The following is a 25,657-nucleotide window of genomic DNA, read 5'->3' as shown; positions in this document are numbered from 1 at the left end:
ATGATCGGAAAAGACGTGACATAAACAAATTGAGGGATAGAGGAAAACCACACTGCTGAAAATGGCGTCAGGTGCAGCCAAAGGCGTCGACACCAATTTCCCAATGCAGTTGGTGTCAGGTGTGCGTAGGGATTAAAACTATTTTTGGGATAGCAACAAGACAAAAAAAAAACACGCACAATGTTGACTGGATCAGGTCACATCATAAAGATCTAGGTAATGATAAGACAAAGTTCAGATTAAAAGGATAGTGTCAAAAAACTTCATTCATGAAGAAACGATATTGAATTCAAATATAAACAGAAAAAAAAACAAACGTACAAACGTGCAATTTAAAAAAATACTCATAGACCAAGAAATTTGTATTTATTTTACATGACCTGCTGCTCACGCAGAGGTAGCTGACATGATAGTCTGCCAACTTGCTCCTCTGAGTACCCCAAAGAAAACCAAAAACCTTGTGAAAGTCTTGGCAAAAAATGAGAAGAAAAAATTGTGTTGTTTGGTCACCTTTAGTCTTCATGGCACTTGTTTTCAGTTGAAATTACACAAAGTCACTGTGTGGTATGGAGCATCCACAGCGTTTTGCCGAAAGATTGCCCCTCCTGGACATCTGAAACTCTGATGAATCAATTTCATCTGTGCTTTATGTAGTGCATATAGCATATTTAAAAATTAAGTTTAAAAGTTGAACAATACAGCATCATCTCGTGGTCAAATATTTGCAGTGTCCCTTCAAGCAAGTAGTGGTAGATTCAGCACTTAAATTAGTAATTCTCAAAGTCAGTCACAGAAGAAAAACAGCCAACCGGTTAATAAATTGCCAAGGACACTGCAGAGTTAAACATAAAAAACAATTTCTCTGCCAATGACAAGTTTGTGCCATTCCACGCGAGACAGGGTCTTTTCTCGAATGGGGTTCTGGTTGACCCATTCTGCAAAAAATTCCGGAAACAAGAGAGGCAAAATCAAGACTGTGCTAAATTGTTCTTGAAACCCTTTCTGAAAATACCAATGGATCGTAATCGACTTTGGTGGTCTTCCAAATTCACCTGCAGATTTCAGTCAATAATTTTTAAAAACAAGTTTGTTTGGATGATTTTAAACCCAGGGCCAGGTGTGTAGAAAAAAATAAAAACAGGACAGATTTCTCCAACCTCATGAATTATATCAGTGCAGTAAGAGAGAAACAAAGAGACAGCAAGAAGAGCCGTCGTACGAGACCCCTCCTGTTTGATCCGCTTGGTGCAAAGGGAAAAGCTCCGCTCCCCGGCATCCATCTGATGAGGTAGCCTAATGGCTGACCCACCTGCGGCCTGACAGCCGGGGAAACACAGCTGGGATGGACAAAGACAGACAGACGGACAGACACACTGAAACACTGTAAAAAGAAAGAACAGCTTTCCTTTAAGGTAACAAGACAAAGACAGATTGAGACACGGGTTCCGCCAATGAAACATGCATGTGAGATGGAAGGATGAGTTCTGGAGATGAACAAGTGAGGTGAAGGCACAGTATTGAATCCCCACCTCCCTGAAGCCCTTTAACATGTCAGTTATTAAACTTTAAGAGATAACAAAGACAATCCCGTCCTCTTCACTTGTGTCTACTCACCACAGGGTCCGGCGTGCTTGACGGCGATGAAGGTCTTGCTCAGGCACTCGGCTTTGCGCCGCATGCAGTCGTTGATGTACGTGTGTCCGTCTTTGCCGCAAACGGGTTTGTATGTGCCGTCGCATTCGATTGGGTCGCATGAACAGCGAGCACTCAGCTGCTCCAGCAGACATACGGCGTTGAAACGACATTCTTCCTTGCATTCTTCTGCAAAACCAAAACATGATAAATGAGTAAGTCCAAATATTTGCGGGGGTAAATGATCACAATTGTATTACATTTAATGGTGGGGTTCATTTTTTCATGTGTCCTTAAAAATTTGAATGTTAAATACTGTCTCTGTTATGTACATGTGAACAATGTCCAACTGAGTTCAAAGAACCCTTATACCTTTATTTCCCACTGCGCCTACAGTATATGCTTTTATTGTATTTTTTCAGAGCTGTTCATGTTATAAGACATTAGGTCCTTGGAATGAGGGCTGGGGGAAATGCTGGAGAGTGACGTTATGCTTGTCCCTGCATTTTTTTCCAATTTGTAAGTGTAGCATGAAATCGGTCAAAAAAGGAAAAGGCCTGCTTCTGGAGTCCAAACGGGTTTATGTATATATATATATATATATATATATATATATATATATATATATATATAATTTTATTATTATTATTTTTTAGGCCTGCGAAGCTCTGAATCCGCGAACGTCAAAGCGCGAAGTAGCGAGGTCCCACTGTAGTTATTCTAATCATCATCATTGTTTTTATCAATAATATTATTACTGGCACGGGCCGAGAGAATATTTTCACACATCACACTAGTCATTGGGACAGAAAAGGTTGAGGACCACTGTTCTGCCTGAACTATGGTACTGTCCCCTTCATTTCCTGGGTTTACTGGAACACCGAACCCATGGCTGCCTCTTGGATGACGATTGTGGCTTCTGGTATTCTAGCAACTGTTGCCTCGTTACCTGACTTTCCGTGTACCAGACCCTGCCCGAATAAAACACCACCATTTATTGTATTCATCCGTGTTTCTGCACTGTGCTTCCGCACCACCAGGAGTAGGTTCTTGAGACTCAGAAATATTTATATTAATCAGAACTTAATTAAAATATGTTCACTGACTTGTTCTTGACGAGCCGTGAATTTGAATAAAGACTGACTAAGTAAGTACACATGGATTACATGCTATTAAATGTGTGAATTGTATTTCTTATTTTACATTTTACATATGGAGTATTGATTAGAATGCAATGGGCTGCATTTAAAACATTTTTATAAAGACATTTCTCCCCTCCCTTGACTCTAAACATTGCTTTTTATTTATAGCCAGGATGGCCAAACTAAAGCCCGTGATCCACATACTGTCACGGTTGCCATGGCGCCCAATTGGCCCGCCCATGTGGCATCTGTCTGTCCCGTCCTGTCCGGTATCGACACCATCTCTCCGATATCTGCTCAGGCAATGGGTGTCAATCTCGTCGGTCTCTGGCTTCCTGTCTTTCCACGCCAGATCGCTGCCTAACGTGCATGACTCACCATGTCCCGTAAAATAAAAGCTTGCTTGAGAACGTCATGCATTTGGGTCCTGATCCTGTTCCGGTTCTTGACACATACAGCTTGCCAGGCTTTTTAATCTGGTTTTCCCAATAAAATGGTAAAAAGAGAATAGCAATGTATTTGGTAAATACGTATGACTAATAAAAAAATGTTGTTTTGGTGCCAATCTTGTTCCCAGTTTTCCGTGGAGTTTTTATTTCATTTTACAAATCATGTAGTATTTTATTTATCAATGTATTTATCAAATCCTGTGCAAAGAAAAAAAAACACCCCACGAATGCATTTTGAGTAATTTAATGCATTACATCAAATTCAGTACTTAAAAGAGGGCTTTACTACATTACTTTTCTATCATTCTGGATGTTTCAAAACCAATTTTATTAAAATAAATGATTTATGAAAAAATATAAAATGAAATATAACACATAACTTTAGATGTCTGCATGTATTTTTATTCATAATTGCATGAGAAAAATTGGATAGGCCTACATTAACTTTTCCCTGATTTCTATCTGCCAATACAATCATTTTTTTCTTCCTGGTCGCTCTGCCAAATGTACTAATTGAATGCGGCCTGCAGCTCAAAATTTTGCCTACAATTGATCTACAGCATGTAAACTGCAAAAACCCTGGTTAAATAATTGCTTTATTTAACGAAAATTGTGTTTTTCACACATAATTACATTTTCAACAATATTTTCTTACGTTACAATTTGTTTTGCTTTTTCCTAATAAGAAAAAACACACCTGACCTTTACAGACTAAAATAGGACAGTTATAAAATAAGATTTTTTTTTCTTATTATTCTTTATTTTTTGTTTTTGTTCTTATTGAAATAGGAAAATAATCAAATGAGTAAAACAATTTGCCTTCTGCCCTTAGAGATCATGTTGCCCACTTGACATGTTACTTCATAAAATATACCCAAAATGCTAGGCTTAATTTTTATATGTCGTATTTTAATGGGGGAAAAAAATGAAAACAAAAGTTTACATGACTACATTTATTTGCTAGTGAACCAAAATTTCTTCTTCTTCCTATTATTATTATTGCTAAATGATGGTGACTGTAGGTCCACAATGTTTCCTATTATGTGCCCTGTTGCATGTTAATTATAAAAGTAAGTGTTTGATTGGGAAAAGAATGAATTTACATGGTACTTTGTTACTTTGATTCAAATTTTTTATTCAAAAACGATTATAATAATCATTTGGATATGTTTTGTCCTGCATTACAAAACATTTTGTGAAAAGAATGTTTTAATCTGTCAGTAAACTTAACATGAATTATTTTTTTTTAATTTCTGATTGGACACTACATTTGATTGTTTAGGAGTTTTTATAGCAGTAATTCACTGTAAAATCTCAGTCGTAGACTCAGTTTAACATGAACTGTAACTCTGCAGCCCCACTTTAACAACAATGTAAATTATAAAAGTTTAATTTTACAGTCAAGTGAAAGTCTAAACGATCCCGGTCATTAATTTACGACTTGATAAGCAGAAATTCATTTGGAAAATAAGAAAAAGGACAACCGGTTGTATTAAATAGCAAATATGGTCGTGAAGTGAGAAAATCCAATTTGAGGCCTCAAAATGATTTCATTGCCGATCGCTGGATCAAATTAGTAGAGCGATCCAATTCACTTGCTCGTGTTCTTTAAAAGCAGGTCATGACAAACTTAATTACATTGCCGCTTAGTCTGAAGGAATGGACGAAGAGGATGCACACTAACATGTTGAAATGGTGATTTTGATTAGTTGACATTGTGTAATTTTCATCGGGATATGATTTTGTGGATTAGCTATTTAAAGTGAATTGTTCTTTAGTTTGGAATTGACATAGCATAAAGGTCTAATAATTGATTCTGAAGATCCACAGTCTGTCCACGCCGCTTTGCTAAATCTGCACCGCTGTTCCTATGCTTGGCTCTGATGAAAACACAGCGGAAAAAACGTTCCTCTTCAGAGGGCTAGCAGGCAAACAGTACAAGCTGACAGCTATTTGCTATGACTTCCTCCTCTAGTGTTAGTCAAACTGATCATCTGCCAGAAGGCTGTGTCAGGGGGAGGAAGCTAATGTTGTAATCACTGGTTTTTATCTGGTTTGACTTCAGGACCCAACATTCCACCCAAATGACAAGTTGCGTCCCAGAAAAAAAAAAAAAAATTCTCAAATGTCCGACCATCATTATTAGCACAGCTTATCCTCAGTAAGGTCACGACGGTGCTGGCGCCCATTACAGCCATATCTTCAGTTAGTGGGCAGGGGACACCCTGAAATGGTAGCCAGCCAGTTGCAGGGCACGTTGAAACAGACAACTCACCCATTTACACCTAGGGACAATTTGGACCAGCCAGTTTACCTGGCATGCATGTTTTTGGAATGTAGGAGGAATCCGGAGCGCCCAGAGGAAACCCACGCAAGCCCTGGGAAAACATGCTAACACATGAAGGCAGGTAGCTGATTTGCACCGGCAGTAGCTCAGGAGGTAGAGCGCTCGTCTTGGGATCAAGGGATCCCAGTTCGAATCCCGGCTCCTCCGTGTTACATGTCGAAGTGTCCTTGGGTAAGACACTGAACCCCTACTACCCCCAATAAGCAGGTTAGCGCCTTACATGGCTGCAAGGCCGCTATTGGGAAATGTGGAGCACATTGTAAAGCGCTTTGAGAAGTCATTGACTTGAAAAGCGCTATATAAAATGCAGATCATTTCATTTCAGATCAACTGTACTGCAGAGGCATTAACCACTCAGCTGCCGAGCGGCTTTCTTCTCAAATATATCCAATGAAATAATTGTGTGGAGTAAAGCAGAGATAGTAGCACATATTTATCCTTTTATATATATATATATACTGGACTGTCTCAGAAAATTTGAATATTGTGATAAAGTTCTTTATTTTCTGTAATGCAATTAAAAAAACAAAAATGTCATACATTCTGGATTCATTACACATCAACTGAACTATTTCAAGCCTTTTATTATTTGAATATTGCTGATTTTGGCTTACAGCTGAAAAAAACTCAAAAATCCCATCTCAAAATATTAGAATACTTCCTCAGACCAAGTAAAAAAAATAATTTTATAACAGCAAAACTAAATCAAACATTTGAAAATGTCCATTGATGCACTCAGTACTTGGTTGGGAATCCTTTTGCACGGATTACTGCATCAATCCGGCGTGGCATGGAGGCAATCAGCCTGTGGCATTGCTGAGGTGTTATTGATGCCCAGGATGCTTCGATAGCGGCCTTCAGCTCATTTGCATTTGTAGGTCTGGTGTCTTTCATCTTCTTCTTAACTATACCCCACAAATTCTCGATGGGGTTCAGGTCAGGGGAATTAGCAGGCCAATCAAGGACAGTGATGCCATGGTCAGTGCACCAGTTACTGGTGGTTTTGGCACTGTGAGCAGGTGCCAGATCATGCTGGAAAATGAAATACTCATCTCCATAGAGCTTTTCAGCAGATGGAAGCATGTAGTGCTCTAAAATCTCTTGGTACACAGTTGCATTTACTCTGGACTTGATGAAACACAGTGGACCAACACCAGCAGCTGACATGGCTCCCCAAACCATTGCTGACTGTGGGAACTTCACACTGGATTTCAAGCAACTTGGATTTTGCTCTTCTCCAGCCTTTCTCCAGACTCTGGCGCCTTGACTTCCAAATGAAATGCAAAACTTGCTTTCGTCTGAAAAGAGGACTTTGGACCACTCTGCAACTGTCCAGTGCTTCTTCTCCATAGCCCAAGTCAGACGCTTCTTCCGTTGTCTTGAGTTCAGAAGTGGCTTGACCATGGGAATACGGCTATTGTAGCCCATTTCCCGGACACGTCTGTGAACTGTGGCTTTTGATACCTGGACTCCAGCTTCAGCCCACTGTCTTTGAAGCTCCCCCAAATTCTAGAAGCGGCTCTTCTTCACAATTTTGTTAAGGCTGCGGTCATCTCTCTTGGTTGTGCAGCGTTTACGGCCACATTTTTCCCTTCCAACAGACTTTTTGTGGATATGCTTTGAAACTGCACTCTGTGAACAGCCTGCTCTTTGAGAAATTTCTTTTTGTGTCTTACCCTCCTGATGGAGGGTATCAATGATGGTCCTCTGGACAGCAGACGGATCAGCAGTCTTCCCCATACTTGTGATTTAGTTTACTGAACCAAGCTGAGTGTTTTTAAGGCTCAGGAAACTCTCGCAAGGTGTTTCAAGTTAATTAGATGATTCAGGTGATTAGTTGAATAGCCTACTTGTATACTTTTTCATACTATTCTAATATTTTGAGATAGGATTTTTGAGTTTTCTTAAGCTGTAAGCCAAATTCAGCAATATTCAAATAATAAAAGGCTTGAAATAGTTCAGTTGATGTGTAATGAATCCAGAATGTATGACATTTTTGTTTTTTTAATTGCATTACAGAAAATAAAGAACTTTATCACAATATTCTAATTTTCTGAGACAGTCCAGTATATATATATATATATATATATATATATATATATATATATATATATATATATATATATATATATATATATATATATATAAGTGACCCCCTAAAACTGCTTTAAAATAGCCACATACTAAAAGTATGTACCTAAAAACCGATAATTACTTATTGATATAGTTAAGAAAGTTTCATTGATTTCGGTATGATGAACCCCTCCTAGATGGCAGAAGTGGCTTTGATCAGATATTTGTCCACCCACTCAGTCCTGTTGCTTCCTGTATTCAGCAATTGAGAGTGTGTGGGTGGCCCCCGAGTGACCGAAATTGTGTGATCACATCACCGAAAACATTGGGTGCTGACAAGTTCTTGCAAAGTTCATGCATTGTTCAGTGTTCTTCCGATAAGATGTTATTTTGCAAGCAAAGTGTCCTCGTGTTTATGGTAAGCATTCTTTAAATAAGTTGTAAAAGTGAAAGTTCTTGGAAACGAGTTGTTTCCATGAACCAGGCAATGTTCAACTGTTGTTTACTGAACAATGGTAAGGGCTGGGAAAACAAACTTTTTTCAAATTAAAGATGAAGGTTGAAGCTTTCCTTTGATATGTCCTATGCCTATATAGCTACAGAACTACATTTTCTGTAGACCTTAAAAAAAGGGTCAAAATGGCAAAGATTGGCTGGCACCGGCACTTCCCGTTTAAGAGAAACGTATGGCATTGAATGAGATCATCTATTTATCCCAGTGTGTCATATTTGGTTTACAGCTATGCCTTTCATATTTTCGGTTTTGATACCAAATCTTCATTTAAATGCATGCTTACTAAGGACTGAAGGCTTCTTCTAGAGGTGAGGTTCTAATATTATACAAAAATAGATCTGTACAAGGTGGATCAAATGGAGGAGGTAAAAACGTTCAAGGTTAAGTGGGGGCTTACCCAGTCCTCTGCAGCGTCCCCCGTGAATCTTCCAGAGTTTCACGCCTTTCTGCAGGCCCGTGGCTCTCATGGCACACTCGCTGGGGTAGCTTTCACCGTCGCTGGCACATAACGGCTCGCTTGCCGGAGGGCACGACTCGGGCAGGCCAAAGACAAGCGGCTGGCGGGTGAGGGCCTCCACGCGGCACATCGTGTTGAAGCTGTTCTCGTTGTTTTTGCAAGGGTCTGTGAGGAGACACACATGCCAGTGTATGAACAGAACTGTACAACTTAGCAAGAGAAAAACACAGTATTCGTACATGCAAAAAAATGAAGAGGGAAACTTATTATTACATAATTAACATTTTACATTGACAACTGCAACAAATATAATCTTACTCCATTTAAAGCTGGAATGTCAAACTCAGTTTGGCTCTTGGGCCGGATCCAGACTTTCTGTTCTGAGGCGGGCCGGATCAGTAAAAGAATGTCAACTACAAACTTTAAGCTTTAATTTTCAGTATCATGCATTATTTTTCAGCCTACATTCGTAAAGTTACCCAATGGATCTTTTCCAAACACAACACATTCATACATAGACAATGGGGGGAAAATATTTTCATGTTTGGCATTGAATGTGTTAACTGGTTTTACACTTGAACCAACTCACGATGCTATACAAATTCAACACTTCCCCTTAAGCAGCCAAAGTTGCCATTTAGTTCTGATTAAAAGAAAATCATAACTTTTGATAGAAGTTACTGCTTATTTTTTGGAAATTTATGGCGAACCAGATGAAATTATCCAAAACACTTGCCCACAGACTGATTGACATTACTGATTTATAGTATGCTTTTTCTCATTTTAAGATATTTTATTTTGAGTTCTGGGGAAAACACCAACTTTACGTAAAAAGCAAATCTCCTATGTATCATTTGGTAGATCATCTAGCTTGTTAAGTTTTGTTTTGGGTAGAATTTTTTTAGTCAACTGATAAATATCTCCCTTCTTCTAGAAAATACAAGTTTTCTCATTTTAAGAATGATTTTTCTTTTCTTTTAATAAGATTAATTAAATTCACAATCACGACATAAGTAAAATTGTACCGAAAATGAGTAGACATAGCTTGTTTTGTGCAGTATTAAAATTTCATCATCATATTTCTTCCGTTGCAGAGCATAACAATACATCTTGCTATAGTGGCAGAAAATGTGATCATTCATTAATTCATTAATTCATTCATTTTCTGCACTGCTTGTCCTCAGTAAGGTCACGGGAAAAATGTGAGCATTTTAAATTTATTTTTTCCTATTTTAGGATATTTTATCTTGTTTTTATTGTGAAATTAGCAAATGTATTCATAAATCAGCCAATTTTTCCCATGTAGCAAATTGTCTTATTTGAGGTCTTTTCTTCTCTAATCTTGTCAAAAATATTTCATAAATTAAGAAAAATGATCTGCCATCACTTAGATAAGATCATTTTGCTTATTTTTGAGAATGACTTTTCTAATTTGATTTGAGGCCTGATATAACATATTCTAAATACAATAACTGAACAATATAAAAATTATATACAGGTAATGCCCATATTGAAACGCATAGATGACAGAAAAGCGGAAATTAGAAGTAAAAATGTGGGGAATTGTAGAAAAACTCATTCTTTACTCTTGTTCCACAGTTACACACCTTATATTACTCTTGTCCTAGCAACTTAGAGCACTTCTGTGTGAGCTTTTGATCGTAAAGGAGACAAGAACTGCGATAAAGAAGCAGTTTGTTTGATTCGCTCCCCAACAGTGTTCTTTTTTTTCTGGCTGGCTATTCTGTTTGGCCTTATCAGCCTTGGATCATAATAGGATTGGTTCGTGGATGAGCAAGAGGACGCTTTTACGCATCAAAACAAGACTCCGGGCTTTATCCTGCTCGACACATTTTCAGAATGAAGCTGGTCAAAGGATTTATGATACAGCATAACATTAAAACGCACCGGGCCGTAAATCGTACAACGAATATTACGTGATTCAATTATTTCTATAGGCAAGAGCATTGTAGACTGGTAAACTAAATGTAGTCACTTAGCCTTTCATCTATTGGGGTCAATTACTCTAAATCGGACATTGTGTATTATTCAGCGCTTTTCACTGGCTAAAAAAAAAAAACAACAAAAAAACTTTCATTCGTTCCAAAAAAAAACCCAACAATACTGAATTGAATTCCAGGAAAAAAAAATACATGGACTATCGGTGATAAATGCATATTTTTCAATACCTGGAAGTTACAGAATTTGAATATATTTTACATAACATAAGGCTCACATAAAGGGAGCTGACATGATTGTCCGCCGAATTGCTGCTAAGAGTAACCCCAAAACCCAATTTTTTTGCAAGGATGCATGAATACATCTAAAAAAAAGGGTGGTTTGGTAACTCTGAGTCTTCGTAGTTTGTATTCTTCCTTGTGTTTAGTAGCACTCATTCCTGGTTGCACTACATCGGGGGTCAACAACAGGCAGCTCTGGAGACGCATGGAGCTCTTTGGAGCTCAATAGTGGCTCTCTTGTGCTTTTTTAGAAATGTTTGATACTGGAAAATTATACAGTTTATGTAAAAGAACAGATATGACACAAACTTTTTCAAGTTTTTCCAATGAAAATTCATATAAATGCATGCCTTCTAAGGACTGAACGCCTTCCTTATTATGGCCTTACTATGGCTTATTTAAGGCTTTTAATTCTTTGCTGCTCCAAACATTTTTTTTTTGTTCAATGCGGCTCTTTCAAAATTTTGGGTGGCCAAACAATATACTACCCAATACAGTGACATCTAATGGTCAAATATTACACAGTGTCCCTTTTGGGTAAAAACAACAACAACAAAGCATTTGCACAAACGCGCGGTAAATACATCGAGAAAAAATAGTGATATATACTGTATCTAGATGGACAGCACGGCGGCACAGTAGTTAGCGCGTGTGCGGCACAGTTCTGAGGTCACGAGATCGAACCTCCTGTGTAGAGATTGCATGTTCTCCCCGTGCTTGCGTGGGTTTTCTCCGGGCACTCCAGTTTCCTCCCACACTCCAAAGACTTGCATGTTAGGTGAATTGGCCGGTCCAGTTTGTCCCTAGGTGTGAATGAGCGAGTGAATTGTCTGACCCTGTGAATCCTGCGACTGGCTGGGAACCATTTCAGGGTGTCCCCTGCCCACTGCCTGAAGATAGCTGGGATGGGCTAATGTCGTGACCCTGGGTATGAGTTTTAGTGGTTAATGGGGCCTGTCTGCAACAGCTTTGTCCCCCTGGCCATTAGACTGTTAAATGGTCAATCACACACACAGTAAGCCTACACAGCTTCTAATCTTTACATCTGTTTGTTTTGTTTTCGTGCACTACTGGCAGTTCTCTTATACCTAGTCACTCCTTTGCACATCTGTTCTCCTCTGCACTATCGTGTTATTGTTATTGTATAGTGACTTGTTTACCTGACTGCCCATTTTGCACATCTGGTTAGCTGCTCCTCTTGCACTCTTTGCACTACTGTACAATACTATACATAGCTATAATTATTTAGCATATTATTAGTACTTCAATACTCTTACTCAGTACAACATTTATTTATATCTGTACATTTAAGGAAACTGTGCGGGTCAGATGTATCGACATTTCGTTCTATATACACGTGTACAAGAATGACAATAAAGTATGTCTGAATCTGAATCTGTTGTACCCCTACTTTTAAGTACAACCTGGTAATAAATTAGTAATAACTTACTAACACAATATTAACATCATGCGATGTTGTTATTTTAGAAATGATTATCAAAATGGTAGCCCTTTGCCCAAAACGGTCACACAAAGTAGATTTCAGTTTAGAAAAGTTTGGAGAAAAACTGAAAATGATAACTGGTTGCCAGATAAGTTTTCTATGGGTAGTTGTCTGAAGGGCAAGAGGATGGAGCGGTCCAGCTTTTCAAAGTTGGAGGATAACTGACATGTAGCAAAATACTGCAGTTTTAGACGGATGTCAAGGTGAGTGGAACGCGGGCATCTCCACGCCAGCTGAGCCACTACTTGGGAGCAACACCATTACCTCCTATTAAAGTGAGAAAAACAGCTTCCAGGAACCCTGCTTTTTCTAGTTGAGCAAGGAGAGGAATCACAAAAAGAATAGCCTGCTTGCTGCAGAAATCAGAGGTGCGGATAAATCCGGGAAGCGCCGCTCCCCATAGGCCGACTCGGCCCGGATTTATGCGACCAACCTTCTGTTTGAGGACCCGCGTATCCGTCTCTGGTTGCCCACCATCAGACTCTGCCTCTGAGAGGGAAACGGCTGCGCTCTTTTTCCATCTGGTTTCCAACAACAAAAGCGGGGAGGAAAAAAAAAAAGATTGCCTTGGGAGTAAACAACCAATGCGAGATGAAAACGAGTATGCGTGGTAGGGAGGGTTGAGGGGGAGAGGGTTGGTGTGGGGAGGCCGGGCAGTGCTGAAAAGACAAGTGCTACTTAGTAGAACAACAGTTTCCACTACAATACTGTTCTAAAGAGGCAAAAACAGAATACAAAATGAGAAGTACAGGCAGCACATTGAGTAATTTGCCAGAGGCTGATAATAAAGTCAGGAAAAAAAACAGCAAAGGGTTTCTGCTTTAAAACTGAACATCTGATTAATACTTTGGAGCTTGTCAAAAAGGAAAACAGTATACCCCTTAGTCTTTCAACTCATATTTATTTTCGCATAACCCTTAATCACAAGACGTGTTGAAGGCCTGTAGAGACTATATACAAGTATTACACCATCCCCTGACCCTCAGCATCTTGTTTGTTATAATAGGAGTTGGGTTTATTGTGCGTAAAGCTACTTCAATTTGGGTACACTTCGTTCTTTTCTTTTTCCAAACAAGACAAATGGTTTTCTTGATATTCAAAAAAAGAAAAAAACTATAATGCGTCACTATTTGATTTCTGATTACGTCCACTAATGTTTAATTGAATCAACGCATAAGAAGCGCAAGTTGGCCAATTTATCTTTTTTTGGTATTGTCACTTGCCACTAGTTGTGTAACCTAATTATTTTCAAAACAAAAGAACAAAATACACTCAGCTTACTTTACTCATTGGAATATTTCCAAAGCTATTTGTTGCCTTAGTGAAACTGTCACGGTTGCCATGGTGCCCAATAGGCCCCCGCCCGTATGGCGCCAGCTGCGGCTCATTGACAGATTGGCTTTCCGTCTTTTTAAGCCCAGTGCACTCATTTTTCCTTTGTCAGTCCCTCAACGAACCCCTGCCCCGAGACGTGGGTTTTGACTCGGTCCTGTTTTCCTGTCGGTATTCCCTGTCCAGTATTGTTCCCGTTTATTCTTGTCCTGTTTAATATCGGTTTCCAGGTTTGTTCCCGTCTAGTTTGTCCTGTTTCTTTTCGATATCCTGTTTCATTATCTATCCTGTCTGTCCCTTCCTGTCCGGTATCGACCCCATCTGTCCGATATCAACCCGGGCAATTGGTATCGATCTCGTCGACCTGTCCTATAATTTCACGCCAGACTGCTGCCTAACGTGCATAACTCCCCATTTCCCGTGAAATAAAAGGCTTGTGTGAGTAACGTCACGCGTTTGGGTCCTGATCCATTTCTGGTTTTTGACAGAAACATCCAGTGTAAAAAAAAAAAAAAAATAGTTACTGAAAAAAGTGGCAAATTTGCAAATATATTGTCACATATGTGTACTTAATGGGTTCATATTTAAAACAAATCCTTCAAAATGCAATGAAGCATATTTGTAATGTTTTTGGAAAGTATAATCATCATTGATCAAAAACCTATATCTCGATATAAACTCAAAATGGTTTCAAGTGGTTTCAATTGTCACCGTTGCTGATTATCGATTTATTATGGAGTTGCTGCTAAAAGTTACTGGCCTACTTTTAATAGTACGATTGTTTAAGATGCACCTACAGCTTAGGCTAGTCACCAAGCACTATTTTAGAATTTTTCGTCCGACACTCTTTTAATCATAGTTTTCTAGTGTAAGTGTTTATTGTGTGTTTATCATGAAGTGCAACGTCTAACCTCATTAAAAACAATGTCAATGATAATAAAGAAAGTTGCCTCCCACCTGAAGTCATCTATAAATTCAAGCTGTGCTAAAATGAATGGACGGTCGTCGAAAACTAAAGTCAAGACTAAAAACTTTACTGACTGAGGTCACAAAAGATATATTAAACTACAAACCACAAGTTTCCCCCTTCAAGGTATCTCCCTTGGGTCTAAAAGACTCTCAGTCTTCCCTGGAAAGCCTTGATTGACTTCTGAAAGGAATCTTCAAGGATCTTCCACAACTCTCCTGTGACCTTGATGTTGTCCATGTTTTAAAATGGGTGTCCCAGATCATACCCTTGAGCTTATTTTTTGTTTAACTCATCTCATCTCATTAGCTGCACCGCTTATCCTCAGTAGGGTCGCGGGGGTGCCGGAGCCCTTCCCAGCAATCAGTGGGCAGGGGACACCCTGAACTGGTTGCCAGCCAATCGCAGGGCACACAGGGACAGACAACTCGCTCATTCACACCTAGGGACAGTTTAGACCGGCCAATCCACCTGAAATGAATGTCTTTGGAATGTGGGAGGAAACCCACGCAAGCACGGGGAGAACATACAAACTCCGCACATGAAGTCCGGTAGCTGGATTTGAACCCACACAGAAGGTTCCCAAGACCTTACAAATGTGGTGCACACGCGCTAACCACTGCACCGCCGTGCTGCCCTCATTTTTTGTTATTAGTTTTAATTTTGATTGAAAAGGAAAAGCCAAAACAAACTACATGAAATCATTTCTTTTTTACATTTACACAATTTGCATAACTATGACAAACAAAAATATTTAACTTGTGCTGCTAACTACTAGCTCACTATGCTTAGGAAGCGCAACTTTATTGTAAACATTCACGAACAAAAGACCGCCGTGTAAGGCGAAGGCTAACTTGCTGGCCCTGTTTTTGACGATAAGTAGCATCCAGGCAAAATAGCAGAAAAACTAATTTTGGTTATACGTGACATTAATTAACTTATTTGAGATGAATATCCTTTTGAATCGAACTAAACATGCTGCACCAAAAATTTAATCCTACAACATTTATACACTTCTAATTCAATATATTTTACTAATATTGAAGAAGGGCTTAAAAATTCCACTCACGAAAACATTAGCAATAGGATCGCAATTTTTACCTAGGAGGTAATTATTTCAAACTTCAGATGTTTATGGAGTCAAATATGTAACTTTGTCAGAGCATTATTTGTGTTGAAACGCAAAACATTTTTGGATGGAATTTCCTCTTTTCCTAGGGTGTGTCATGGATGCCATGGCGCCCAATTGGTCCCCGCCGTGTCGCGTCAGGTTCCGTCACAGTTGCCACAGCGCCCAATTGGCCCCACCCATGGACACCAGCTGAAACGCGTTGACAGATTGCACCCTGACTTCTTAAACGCTGTCTTGTGAGTCGCCTGGGGTCGGAGCGTCTGCGAAACTGTTGTGATACGTCAAGCCCTTTGAAACCCTGTTTTTGCCTGTGTTTTTGTTCTTGTTTTGCCAAACCTGTGAATCCCCGTTTTCCCTGTGTTTTTTGCTCTTGTTTTGCCAAGCCCTGTGAATCCCTGTTTTGCCCGTTTTTTTTGCCCTTGTTTTGCCAAGCCCAGTGAATCTCTGTTTTTGCCTGTGTTTTCCTACTGTTTTGTTATCACCCTGATTTGTTTTGATTTTGACCACTACCTCGTTCCAATCAATCTACTTCCGCGACCAACGATCCGCGGATCGAGTGTGCGCTCATTCCTCTTCTCCCCAAAGAATTGTGAGTAACGTTATGCGATTGGGTTCTGCTTCCTGTTTTACTGTTCTGGGTCCTGACACATTGGAACGTGAGAATGAAAAACCCAAAGAGTAAGACTGAGTCCAGATCCAGACTGAAATCCTAACATGATGGTATGAACAGCCCAAAATATATATATATATATATACATATATATCATAGTTTTTAGTAAATGTCCTGCAATGATGAGTCCAACAGTGCCATCTGCTGGTATGGGTGGGGTTTGGTTTTGGCTTCTGACATGTGACCGGGAGGCGGGCTTTGATGGCAGTCTTACCAGAGAGAACTGCAATGGTAAGAATCATTTTTTGGTGCTCCACAAAAGAAGTTAATTTTAAACGTTATAACCCCAGCTGACAAATCTCTCAACATGCACAGTAATGTGATTGATATTGTCAAGCTGTTTAGGTTTATTTTCGTTTTGTTTCTGTTTTACTAAATATTAATTCCCCTTGTAGAGATCAAAGAGATCAAAGCCAGCAGAAAAGCTAATGTTGTGACTCATCCATTTGCAGGTAAATTGTACCCATTTTAGTACTCATTATTGTTTTTATTTCTATTTTCTCATATACATTAAAAAAGGATGATGTTGGTTAAAATTCAGACTAAAAAAAACATGTTGAATTCATTGTAAACGTTAAAAATCCACTATACGATCTCTTGTTAAAAGTATCTTGTTAATATGTAAAAATGTATTGTGACATTCTAAAATGTATTTTATGTAAAGTGAAAAGAAAGCTCTTTGATATGCTTTGTTGGCAGTCTTACCAGAGAGAACTGCAATGAGATCAAAGAGATCAAAGCCAGCAGAAAAGCTAATGTTGTGACTCATCCATTTGCAGAAACTGTAATAATAAAAACCTCATCATCCAGTCCAGCGTGAATGTGGATCTTTGGTGGGACACATACACCGCGGTTACATAGGCATCATTGGAAATTTGTGCAATATAATTATTTGGATGATCAAATGAAAATAATTATTCAAAAGACCACCAGTAATGCACAATAATTCCCTAATCTTACCGCAAGGTCTCCAATAATGCACCCTGTTGACATAATCGAAAATTAACAGGTTTTGATAATCAAATGAAGAAGGAATCTTGTGCTAAATGCTACAAAAAAAATTAAAAGGACAGTGTGTAACATTTAGTGCCTCCTAGCTAGGAAAAAAACATTCATTCAGTAAAAAAGACAACAACATTGATTTGAATTATAGACAAAAATACTTAAAATATCATCGCATTGTTAATTTGTATTAAAAATATCATAGGACGAGCAATCTGTATTACTTTTAGATGGTGGAATCCCTACTTATGGTTGCTGCCATGTTTTTTTTAGAAAATTACTGCTACAATGTGCTCTGTGGCACCGGTTTTCGTTCCCATTAGAAAATCCAGTGCCATCAAGTGGTCAAATATTACACACCGGGGATTCAATCTTACCGCATGGTCCCTGATGTTGCACCCTGATGTTCTTGTGGTGCTTGCAGGCGTACTGATGCAGCTCGCACTGGTTGCGATAGTCCTTCCCGTCACTGCCACACACGGTGTGTTGTGGTTTTCCCTCGCAGCCCAGCGGGCACATGCATTTTGCAGACAAACCGTCAGTAGACTGGACACAAGTGCTACCATAGCTGCAGGTCACATCAGTGCAAGGGTCTTTGAGAACTGAAAGAATATGAAGACATAAAAACTGTTTTAGTTCAAAATTGTTGCGTAGTTGAAGGCACATGCTGCATAATAATAGCAGGTTTGATAGCATACAGTCCATTCTGTTTAAATGGCGGCTCGTGCACTTTGGATAGCACATTGCAGTCATTCTGAATGTCAAGAAGCACTTGACATCTCCCGGAGGGTACGTACCATGACTCCCGTTTTTTTGGTCTGATTTAGGAGCTTTGAATTCCAAACAGGGCCAGCGAGCTTTAATCTCCCTCCATACACAATATACGGTTCCCCAAATAAGTGTAAGAAAAGTGAGAAAGCCATTCTCCCCGAGGACTATGTTCTCAGTGTAATAAAACAGTGCTTCGTTTGTCACTGTGTGACTCGTTGATTGAAACTTCTACATTTGCCTCTGCTTGCCGCCATCTACAGTGGCTGTTCCAGAAGTTCCAACGTTCTGAGAGAACACAATCGTCATTCTGCTATGTCATTATGATTGCACATAAGTGATGCGGAAGAGATGAGAGGTGAAACGCCCCAACTATTCTCACTTCAAAGCAATCACAAAAAGGCTGTTTGAAATTCTCTTTGTTGAAAACAATTGCTGAAATTATGTGGTGCATCCACACAGCCATATATTAGGTAGAAAAAAACACTCTCTTCACTTCTATGGGAGTCCTCCGCAAAGCATTGAATAAAATCTGCTAACCAGCCATTGAAGTGGAGGTTCTATTAGCGTCTGGTAAGCCTCCTTCAACCAGAGGGCGCCAACTGGTTTTGCAACTTGGCAAACTGTGCCTAATCATCCTATTCTTATATATATATATATATATATATATATATATATATATATATATATATATATATAAATATATATGTTATTTTTATTTCCACCTCCATGTCAGGTTATTATCTGTTTTGGGTTTCTTTGTTCCTTTACTCCCTGCAATTTCCAGTTCCAGGTTTAGTTTTTGTCTCTGGTTTCATGTCTGTGCATTGTGTCATGTGCTTTGGGCCCACTTGTATGATTGGTATTTTGGTTCTGGTTTTTGGTAATAAATATCGTGCATGTTTTGAGACCCCGTGGTTTCAGTTCCTTTCTCCTCCACATGGGTCCATCATCCTCTAAAAACTTAACGAAGCCAAGAATAGTTCAGATACGGATAACCAGTATTTATACCCTCCAGTAATTGGATATTTATCTAAACTCCTTTAGAAATAATATATGCTGGTGTGTGTGTGTGTGTGTGTGTGTGTGTGTCTGTGGGTTTACCTAGGTGGTAATTATTTCAAACTTCAGATGTTTATGAAGTCGAATATATAACTTGAATTTAAACGACAAACCACAAGTTCTCCCCTGTGAGTGAATTGTAGACTCGAAAACAGCTGAACCAATTTTTGTGAAAATTTACACAGTTGTACTTTAGGTCTCCGCAATTAGCTAGGTTTTGTGTCAAGGCAGCCAACATGATACCATCATAATCGATAAACATCTGCTTTGTGGGGTCTCCAATGCCCTCTGGCCGCCATATCGGGTACTGCAGCTTCTGACCACCAACCACAGTCCAATACAATCTTCTATCGGCCCAGAAATGCAGGCGATTTTGATTTTGAATAATAAACACATAATTAGACGCCTGGTAGACTCTGTCGTGTTCGTATGCCCCTCCTCCCATACTGTAAAAAATAATGTAATTTAGGTCATATTTTCAGTCCTGCTTTTAAAAAAAAGTTCTTTTTGAAAACGTGATCCCCTGCTTCATGCCTCCAGACTAAACTGACACCACTTTTTTTTTTAATAAGTGCCGTAGATGTGAACTGAGATACTTTATGGATGTGTAAGAAGAAAGGACTGCTATGAAGACTGCTCTTAATCAAAGCATATCCCCACATTTTTCCCCACTCTCTATCTCCTTATACTCAAGACACATTTTCTTCCCTTTTATTTTTCTGCTCCTGTCAAGTCCTTTAGAGGTTCGGAGAGCACTAAGATTTGCTAACGAATCCATCCCCCCATTTTTTTCCCTGTATGTAATCCCCAGTATCTCAAAAGAAACTCCAGGCCTAATTTAAACCATTCAAAAGCAATGTTCAAATCATGCATTAAATTACAGCTCTGACTTTGGAAGAGTGATGGAGATCAAAGTCATTGAGAGCTTTCAGCGGTAACAATCTAATTGGGTCGGAACAATGAAGCGCTGATGAACGTCAGGTCTTTAGTTGGAACCCAGATACTAGCAGAGCTCGAAGGTCAACCCTGATCCTTCATTAGTTTTCTGTTCTCAGATTTGGAAACCACAGTCATAGCTTTTCATACGAGCTTAATTTGTCCCAGGATTGCGCTCGTAGCTCGGATTGCTCTGTCAGAACCAGAACAGAAACAGGACCCAATCATGTGACGTTCTCACACAAGCTTTTTATTTTACGGGTAATGGGGAGCCATGCACGTTAGGAAGCCGGTCTGGCGTGGAAGGACAGGAAGCCAGAGACCGACGAGACCGATTCCAATTGCCCGAGTTGATATCAGAAGATGGGGTCGATACCGGACAGGAAGGGGACAACAGGATTGACAACAAATCAGGATATCCGTCACGGTTGCCATGGCGCCCAATTGGTCCCAGCCGGGTGGCGCCGGGTCCTTTCGCGGTAGCGACGGCGCCCAATTGGCCCCGCCCATGGACACCGGCTGAGACGCATTGACTGATTGCTCCTTGGGAGTACTTAAACGCGGTCCTTTGAGCCGTTAGTTGTCTGAGCGTCTGTGATACTTCTGTGATACTTCTGCAAGACTCCTGTTAAACTCTGTAAAATACCTAGTTCTGTGAATTTGCCTGTGTTTGATCCTGTTTTATTTTTGACCTGATTTGTTTGATTTTGACCACTCTTTTGTTTGGAATTCACTCCTCTTCCGCGACCATCGAGCCCTGGATCGAGTGTGCATGCATTCCTCCTTTCCCTAATAAATTGTGAGTATGTTACGCTATTGGGTTCTAAATCCTTTTTCCTGCCCTGGTCCGTGACAATATCAATAGTTAACAGGAGAAACTAGACGTGAACGAAAACTGGAGAAAAAAAAGAACAGGACCAAAATAGACCTAAACAAAACTGGAACCCTAAATTAAACAGGACAAAAATAAATGGGAACAATACCGAACTGAAGATATCAACAGGAAAACAGGACCAAGTCAGAACCCACGTCTTGTGGGGCAGAAGTTCGTTTGACGGGCTGACAATGTAGCAAGAGAGCGCTGAGCTTTATATAAGCAGAAAGACAATCTCTCAACGAGCCGCAGCTGGCACCACACGGGCGGGGCCAATTGGGCACCATAGCAACCGTGACACACACGGGCGGGGCCAATTGGGCACCACGGCAACCGTGACACACACGGGCGTGGCCAATTGGGCGCCATGGCAACCTTGACATGCTCGTTTAACGAGCGCATTTTCCCGACATGCAATACATGAAAACATTGGTCTGTTCCCCGTCCTCCCAAAAGCATCCACGTGAACTCTAAACAGCTATAATACTCAAGCATAAGCCCATTATGCATCATTCTTACTTATTTAAAACCAAAACTGAAATAGAAAACCAACGGCTATTTCATGGGTATTTAAAGGGACAGTATATAATATTGAGTGCCTCCTACTAGTACGTGAAACCACTCAAACATCAATTTGAATAATAGGCAAAAATCGACTATCATACAAACTTAATTTTCATAAATATTCATAGGTCAAGAAATGTTTGTTTCTTTTATATTGCGGAATCCATACCAGTAGTGGCCGACATGTTTGTCTGGCATCTTGTGCTCACTTGGCACTGGTGTTCAGTCGCATTAGACTATACAGTGGCATCTGTTGGTCAAATATAACACAGTGTGTATATATTTTTTGCGACACCTAGTGTATATGAACTGTGAAATATAATAAAACAATAATGACAAATAAAAAATAATCTCTAAAATGAGCAACATTTTCTTCCAATTGGATCAAATTGTTCCTCAATATTATTATTATTTTTTTATACATTTTTAATTAATTGTGTGTTAATTAATGTTTTAATTATCAGGATATTGCATACATAATTGCAACTCTGATTATATATTTGCAGCTATTTTAGAGGATGACTTTGATTAATCTCTATAAATAAGTGTCACAGTTTCTCTTTTTTACAAATCAAATTAACAATTTTCAAATTTAGCTGTAATCTAATGCCATGATTGCAAGCATTTACACACAATTATGTCAGTAATTTTATCACCAGTGGGTGAAATCAGCTCAATCAGAGCCCACATTTTCAGTCAGCGGTGGCCATGGTGATTATGTGTGCTGAGACAACTGTGTTGTTAAAAAGCGGAAAAGAAATAGTTGATTGTAGCAATCCTGTGTTGATGATCTAACCACATTTTTTTTAACCTTTACGATTCACACTGGCTAACTTGACATGATAACATGGTGTATATTTGCCAGTTTCTTACAGTTTGATTTGCAGTTGGCTTCATCTTACTCTTGTGCCTGTTAACTCATTCAATGCCATAATGTATAAATATGTTTTCAGAAGCATGTGCCAAAATGCAATGAATTTATATATGTTTGTTTTATTTTAAAAACGATTCTAAAGGGTTTGGTGCAACTCATCGGTACAAATCAAACCTTCAGGAATGATTTCAAGGAAGCCCTTTCCTTTCTCGCGTTGCTTCCTGTATCCAGCGATTGATAGTGTGTAGGCGGCTCCGGCTGGCCAGTATGTGTAATAAAGAAATGTGGAGTGAGAAGCCAAGACATTGATAAGTACAGACAGTTACCGCTTTAACTGAGCTTTTTTTTTTCTAAAAAAAAAAAGGTAAGACAAAGTCCACCTCATCATTGTCTGGTCAGAGAGGGATGATGTCTGCAGGAACCGATAACCATGGTGACTTAAATTGTGTGATCACATCACCGGAAAAATCGGGCATTTAATGTTGTTCGTGCATTTCTCATGCATAACTTCTGTGTTCTTGCAATAAAATGTTATTTTGAAATCTAAAAGCTTTGGCGCTGCTAATCAATCCTCTGGAAATGATTTAAGTACAATAAATCACCACTAAATGGCAGGAGTGTGTTTGATCAGATCTATGTCCACACATCGAGGAGCCACCACAGCCTAGTCTTGCTTTCTGTATCCAGCGATTGAGATTTTGTGGGCGGCCCCTGTTTGACCGAAATTGAAAAAGGTTTTCTTGGAAACAAGTATTTTGAAGAAACTTATCAATGTTAAACTGTTTGTTCAACAATAGTAAAAACGAGACAAATACCTATTTTTCTAGTGAAAGATGAGGGTCCAAGCTTTCTTTCGATATGTTCTATGCCTACAAAACTACAAAACAATTTTTTTGTAGGCCTTTAATAAAGAGTACAATGAAAATAAATGCTTTCTCTTCCCATTTGAGGGAAACGTTTTGCATTGAATGAAAAGGATTGCTGCATGAATACCAAACTCATCACAATACCATCATAAAATCTTGAGGTAATGGCGTGTCATCAAATCTTTATGTGGCAGCCTAATGATGAGGAGGAAATTGTTTCCAAATCCGAACAAATAGGGCCAGTCTTCTGGAACAGATTACGACCCACCTTGGAGATTGTGTTAAGATGAGGCCTGTTACTGCTGCTTTATGGCTTCCGTGAACATGTTTTGATCAAAACATCTTAAAGGAACTACGGGTTGCAAACCGTATTCTGGATAAGGGGAGGAAATACACTTCAAAGCTCTTTGCAGCAATTTCGCGCAGGACTTAGTTACTTCTGGGGAAACCCGTGGCTGGAAGAAGGGTTTTGCAATACGGGGGTGATTAGTGTGATCCTCTCCCACCTATCCAAATCGCGTCCATCCGAAGCCAGGTGAGTTGTGGCGGGTAGCAAGGGGCTCAGCTCGGCTCTTTGAACCATTGTTTGCTACTGCAAGTTTATAAATGCTTCATTGAGGACAGGAAGTTATCAGCAGCACTCTGGTAAGAGCTGGGCCCCTGTTGAGATGGCATTAACAACAGAAAACTTGTGTGTGTCTGGGTTCTTTGGGTGGGCGAATAGATCCCAATACTGATAGTATCCATACTGAGCTTGTACTTGGATCGATACTATTGTCTTAAGATATATACTGTCTTCCCATTTTAAGTATTACCGTAATAATGTTGTCACTGTGTTGTAAAATTATACATACATTATAACTTTTAAATTTCATCCAGTTGTGGTTATTTTTTATCAGCACAACTCATTTAATTTTCAAAATATTGTGCAATAAATGATACCATATTTTCCAGACTATAAGGAGCTCAGGGATTCCTTGACTGCCAGGATCATTAACAGATGGTTTCCATGGTTACGAGTAACAAAAAAGCTTATAAATCTGAATCGGATACAGCACGTTCATCATCTAACGGTGTACATCGTCATCCCGCTCTTCAGAGATGAGCCAGACCTCTGCAGTGACTGGCAGCGTTTGTGTGACAATACTGATACTAGGTTATGTGATTATAGGAGTGATTACAAAGACGCACCTTTAAAAATACTCTCTTGTGAAATAATCTCATTATTTATTATATACATATGTATATACAGTGCATCCGGAAAGTATTCACAGCGCTTCACTTTTTCCACATTTTGTTATGTTACAGCCTCATTCCAAATTGTATTAATTTAATCTCTTATCTCAAAATTCTACACAAAATACTCCATTATGACAATTTGAAAAAAATTTTCTTTTACTTTTTTTGACTTTATTAAAAATAGAAAACGAAGGAATCACATTTACATAAGTATTCACAGCCTTTGCCATGAAGCTCAAAATTGAGCTTTTTCCACTGATCATCCTTGAGATCTTTCTACAGCTTATTTGGAGTGCACCTGCAGTAAATTCAGTTGATTGGACATGATTTGGAAAGGCACACACCTGTCTATATAAGGTCCCATAGTTGAGTGTGCATGTCAGAGCACAAACACCAAGCATGAAGTCAAAAGAACTGTCTGTAGACCTGCGAGACAGGATTGTCTTGAGGCACAAATCTGGGGAAGGATACAGAAAAAAATCTGCTGCTTTGAAGGTCCCAATGAGCACAGTGGCCTCCATTATTCGTAAATTGAAGACATTTGGAACCACCAGGACTCTTCCTAGAGCTTGCCGGCCTTCTAGTCAGGGAGGTGACCAAGAACCCGATGGTCACTCTGTCAGAGCTCCAGTGTTCCTCTGTGGAGAGAGGAGACCCTTCCAGAAGGACAACCATCTCTGCAGCAATCCACCAATCAGGCCTGTATGGTAGAGTGGCCAGACAAAAGCCATTCCTGAGTAAAAGGAATATGGAAGCCCGTCTGGAATTTGCCAAAAAGCACCTGAATGACTCTCAGACCATGAGAAACAAAATTCTCTGGTCTGATGAGACAAAGATTGAACTCTTTGGTGTGAATGCCAGGCGCCATGTTTGGAGGAAACCAGGCACCGCTCATCACCAGGCCAATACCATCCCTACAGTGAAGCATGGTAGTGGCAGCATTATGCTGTGGGGATGATTTTCTGCAGCAGGAACTGGCAGACTAGTCAGGATAGAAGGAAAAATGAATGCAG

General features: G+C 39.5%; 1 protein-coding gene across 11 annotated transcripts in view; it reads right to left on the bottom strand.

Annotated features, from left to right (window-relative positions):
• Nucleotides 1-25,657, bottom strand: part of agrn (agrin) — a 390,673-nt gene that overhangs the window by 147,512 nt on the left and 217,504 nt on the right. For all 11 annotated transcript variants that reach the window (XM_088331544.1, XM_088331552.1, XM_088331545.1 and 8 more), the window contains 3 exons: nucleotides 17,839-18,063; nucleotides 8,555-8,779; nucleotides 1,615-1,821 (listed from right to left, as the gene is read on the bottom strand). In XM_088331544.1, coding sequence (XP_088187670.1) covers nucleotides 1,615-1,821; nucleotides 8,555-8,779; nucleotides 17,839-18,063 — 657 coding nt within the window. The remainder of the gene's footprint in view (nucleotides 1-1,614; nucleotides 1,822-8,554; nucleotides 8,780-17,838; nucleotides 18,064-25,657) is intronic.

Source organism: Urocampus carinirostris, chromosome 3 (genome assembly GCF_059441175.1).
Source record: "Urocampus carinirostris isolate Australia breed hairy pipefish chromosome 3, RoL_Ucar_1.0, whole genome shotgun sequence".
NCBI lineage: Eukaryota > Metazoa > Chordata > Actinopteri > Syngnathiformes > Syngnathidae > Urocampus > Urocampus carinirostris.
Note: the sequence above shows the minus strand (reverse complement) of the source record. Positions and strands in the feature narration are given on the sequence as shown.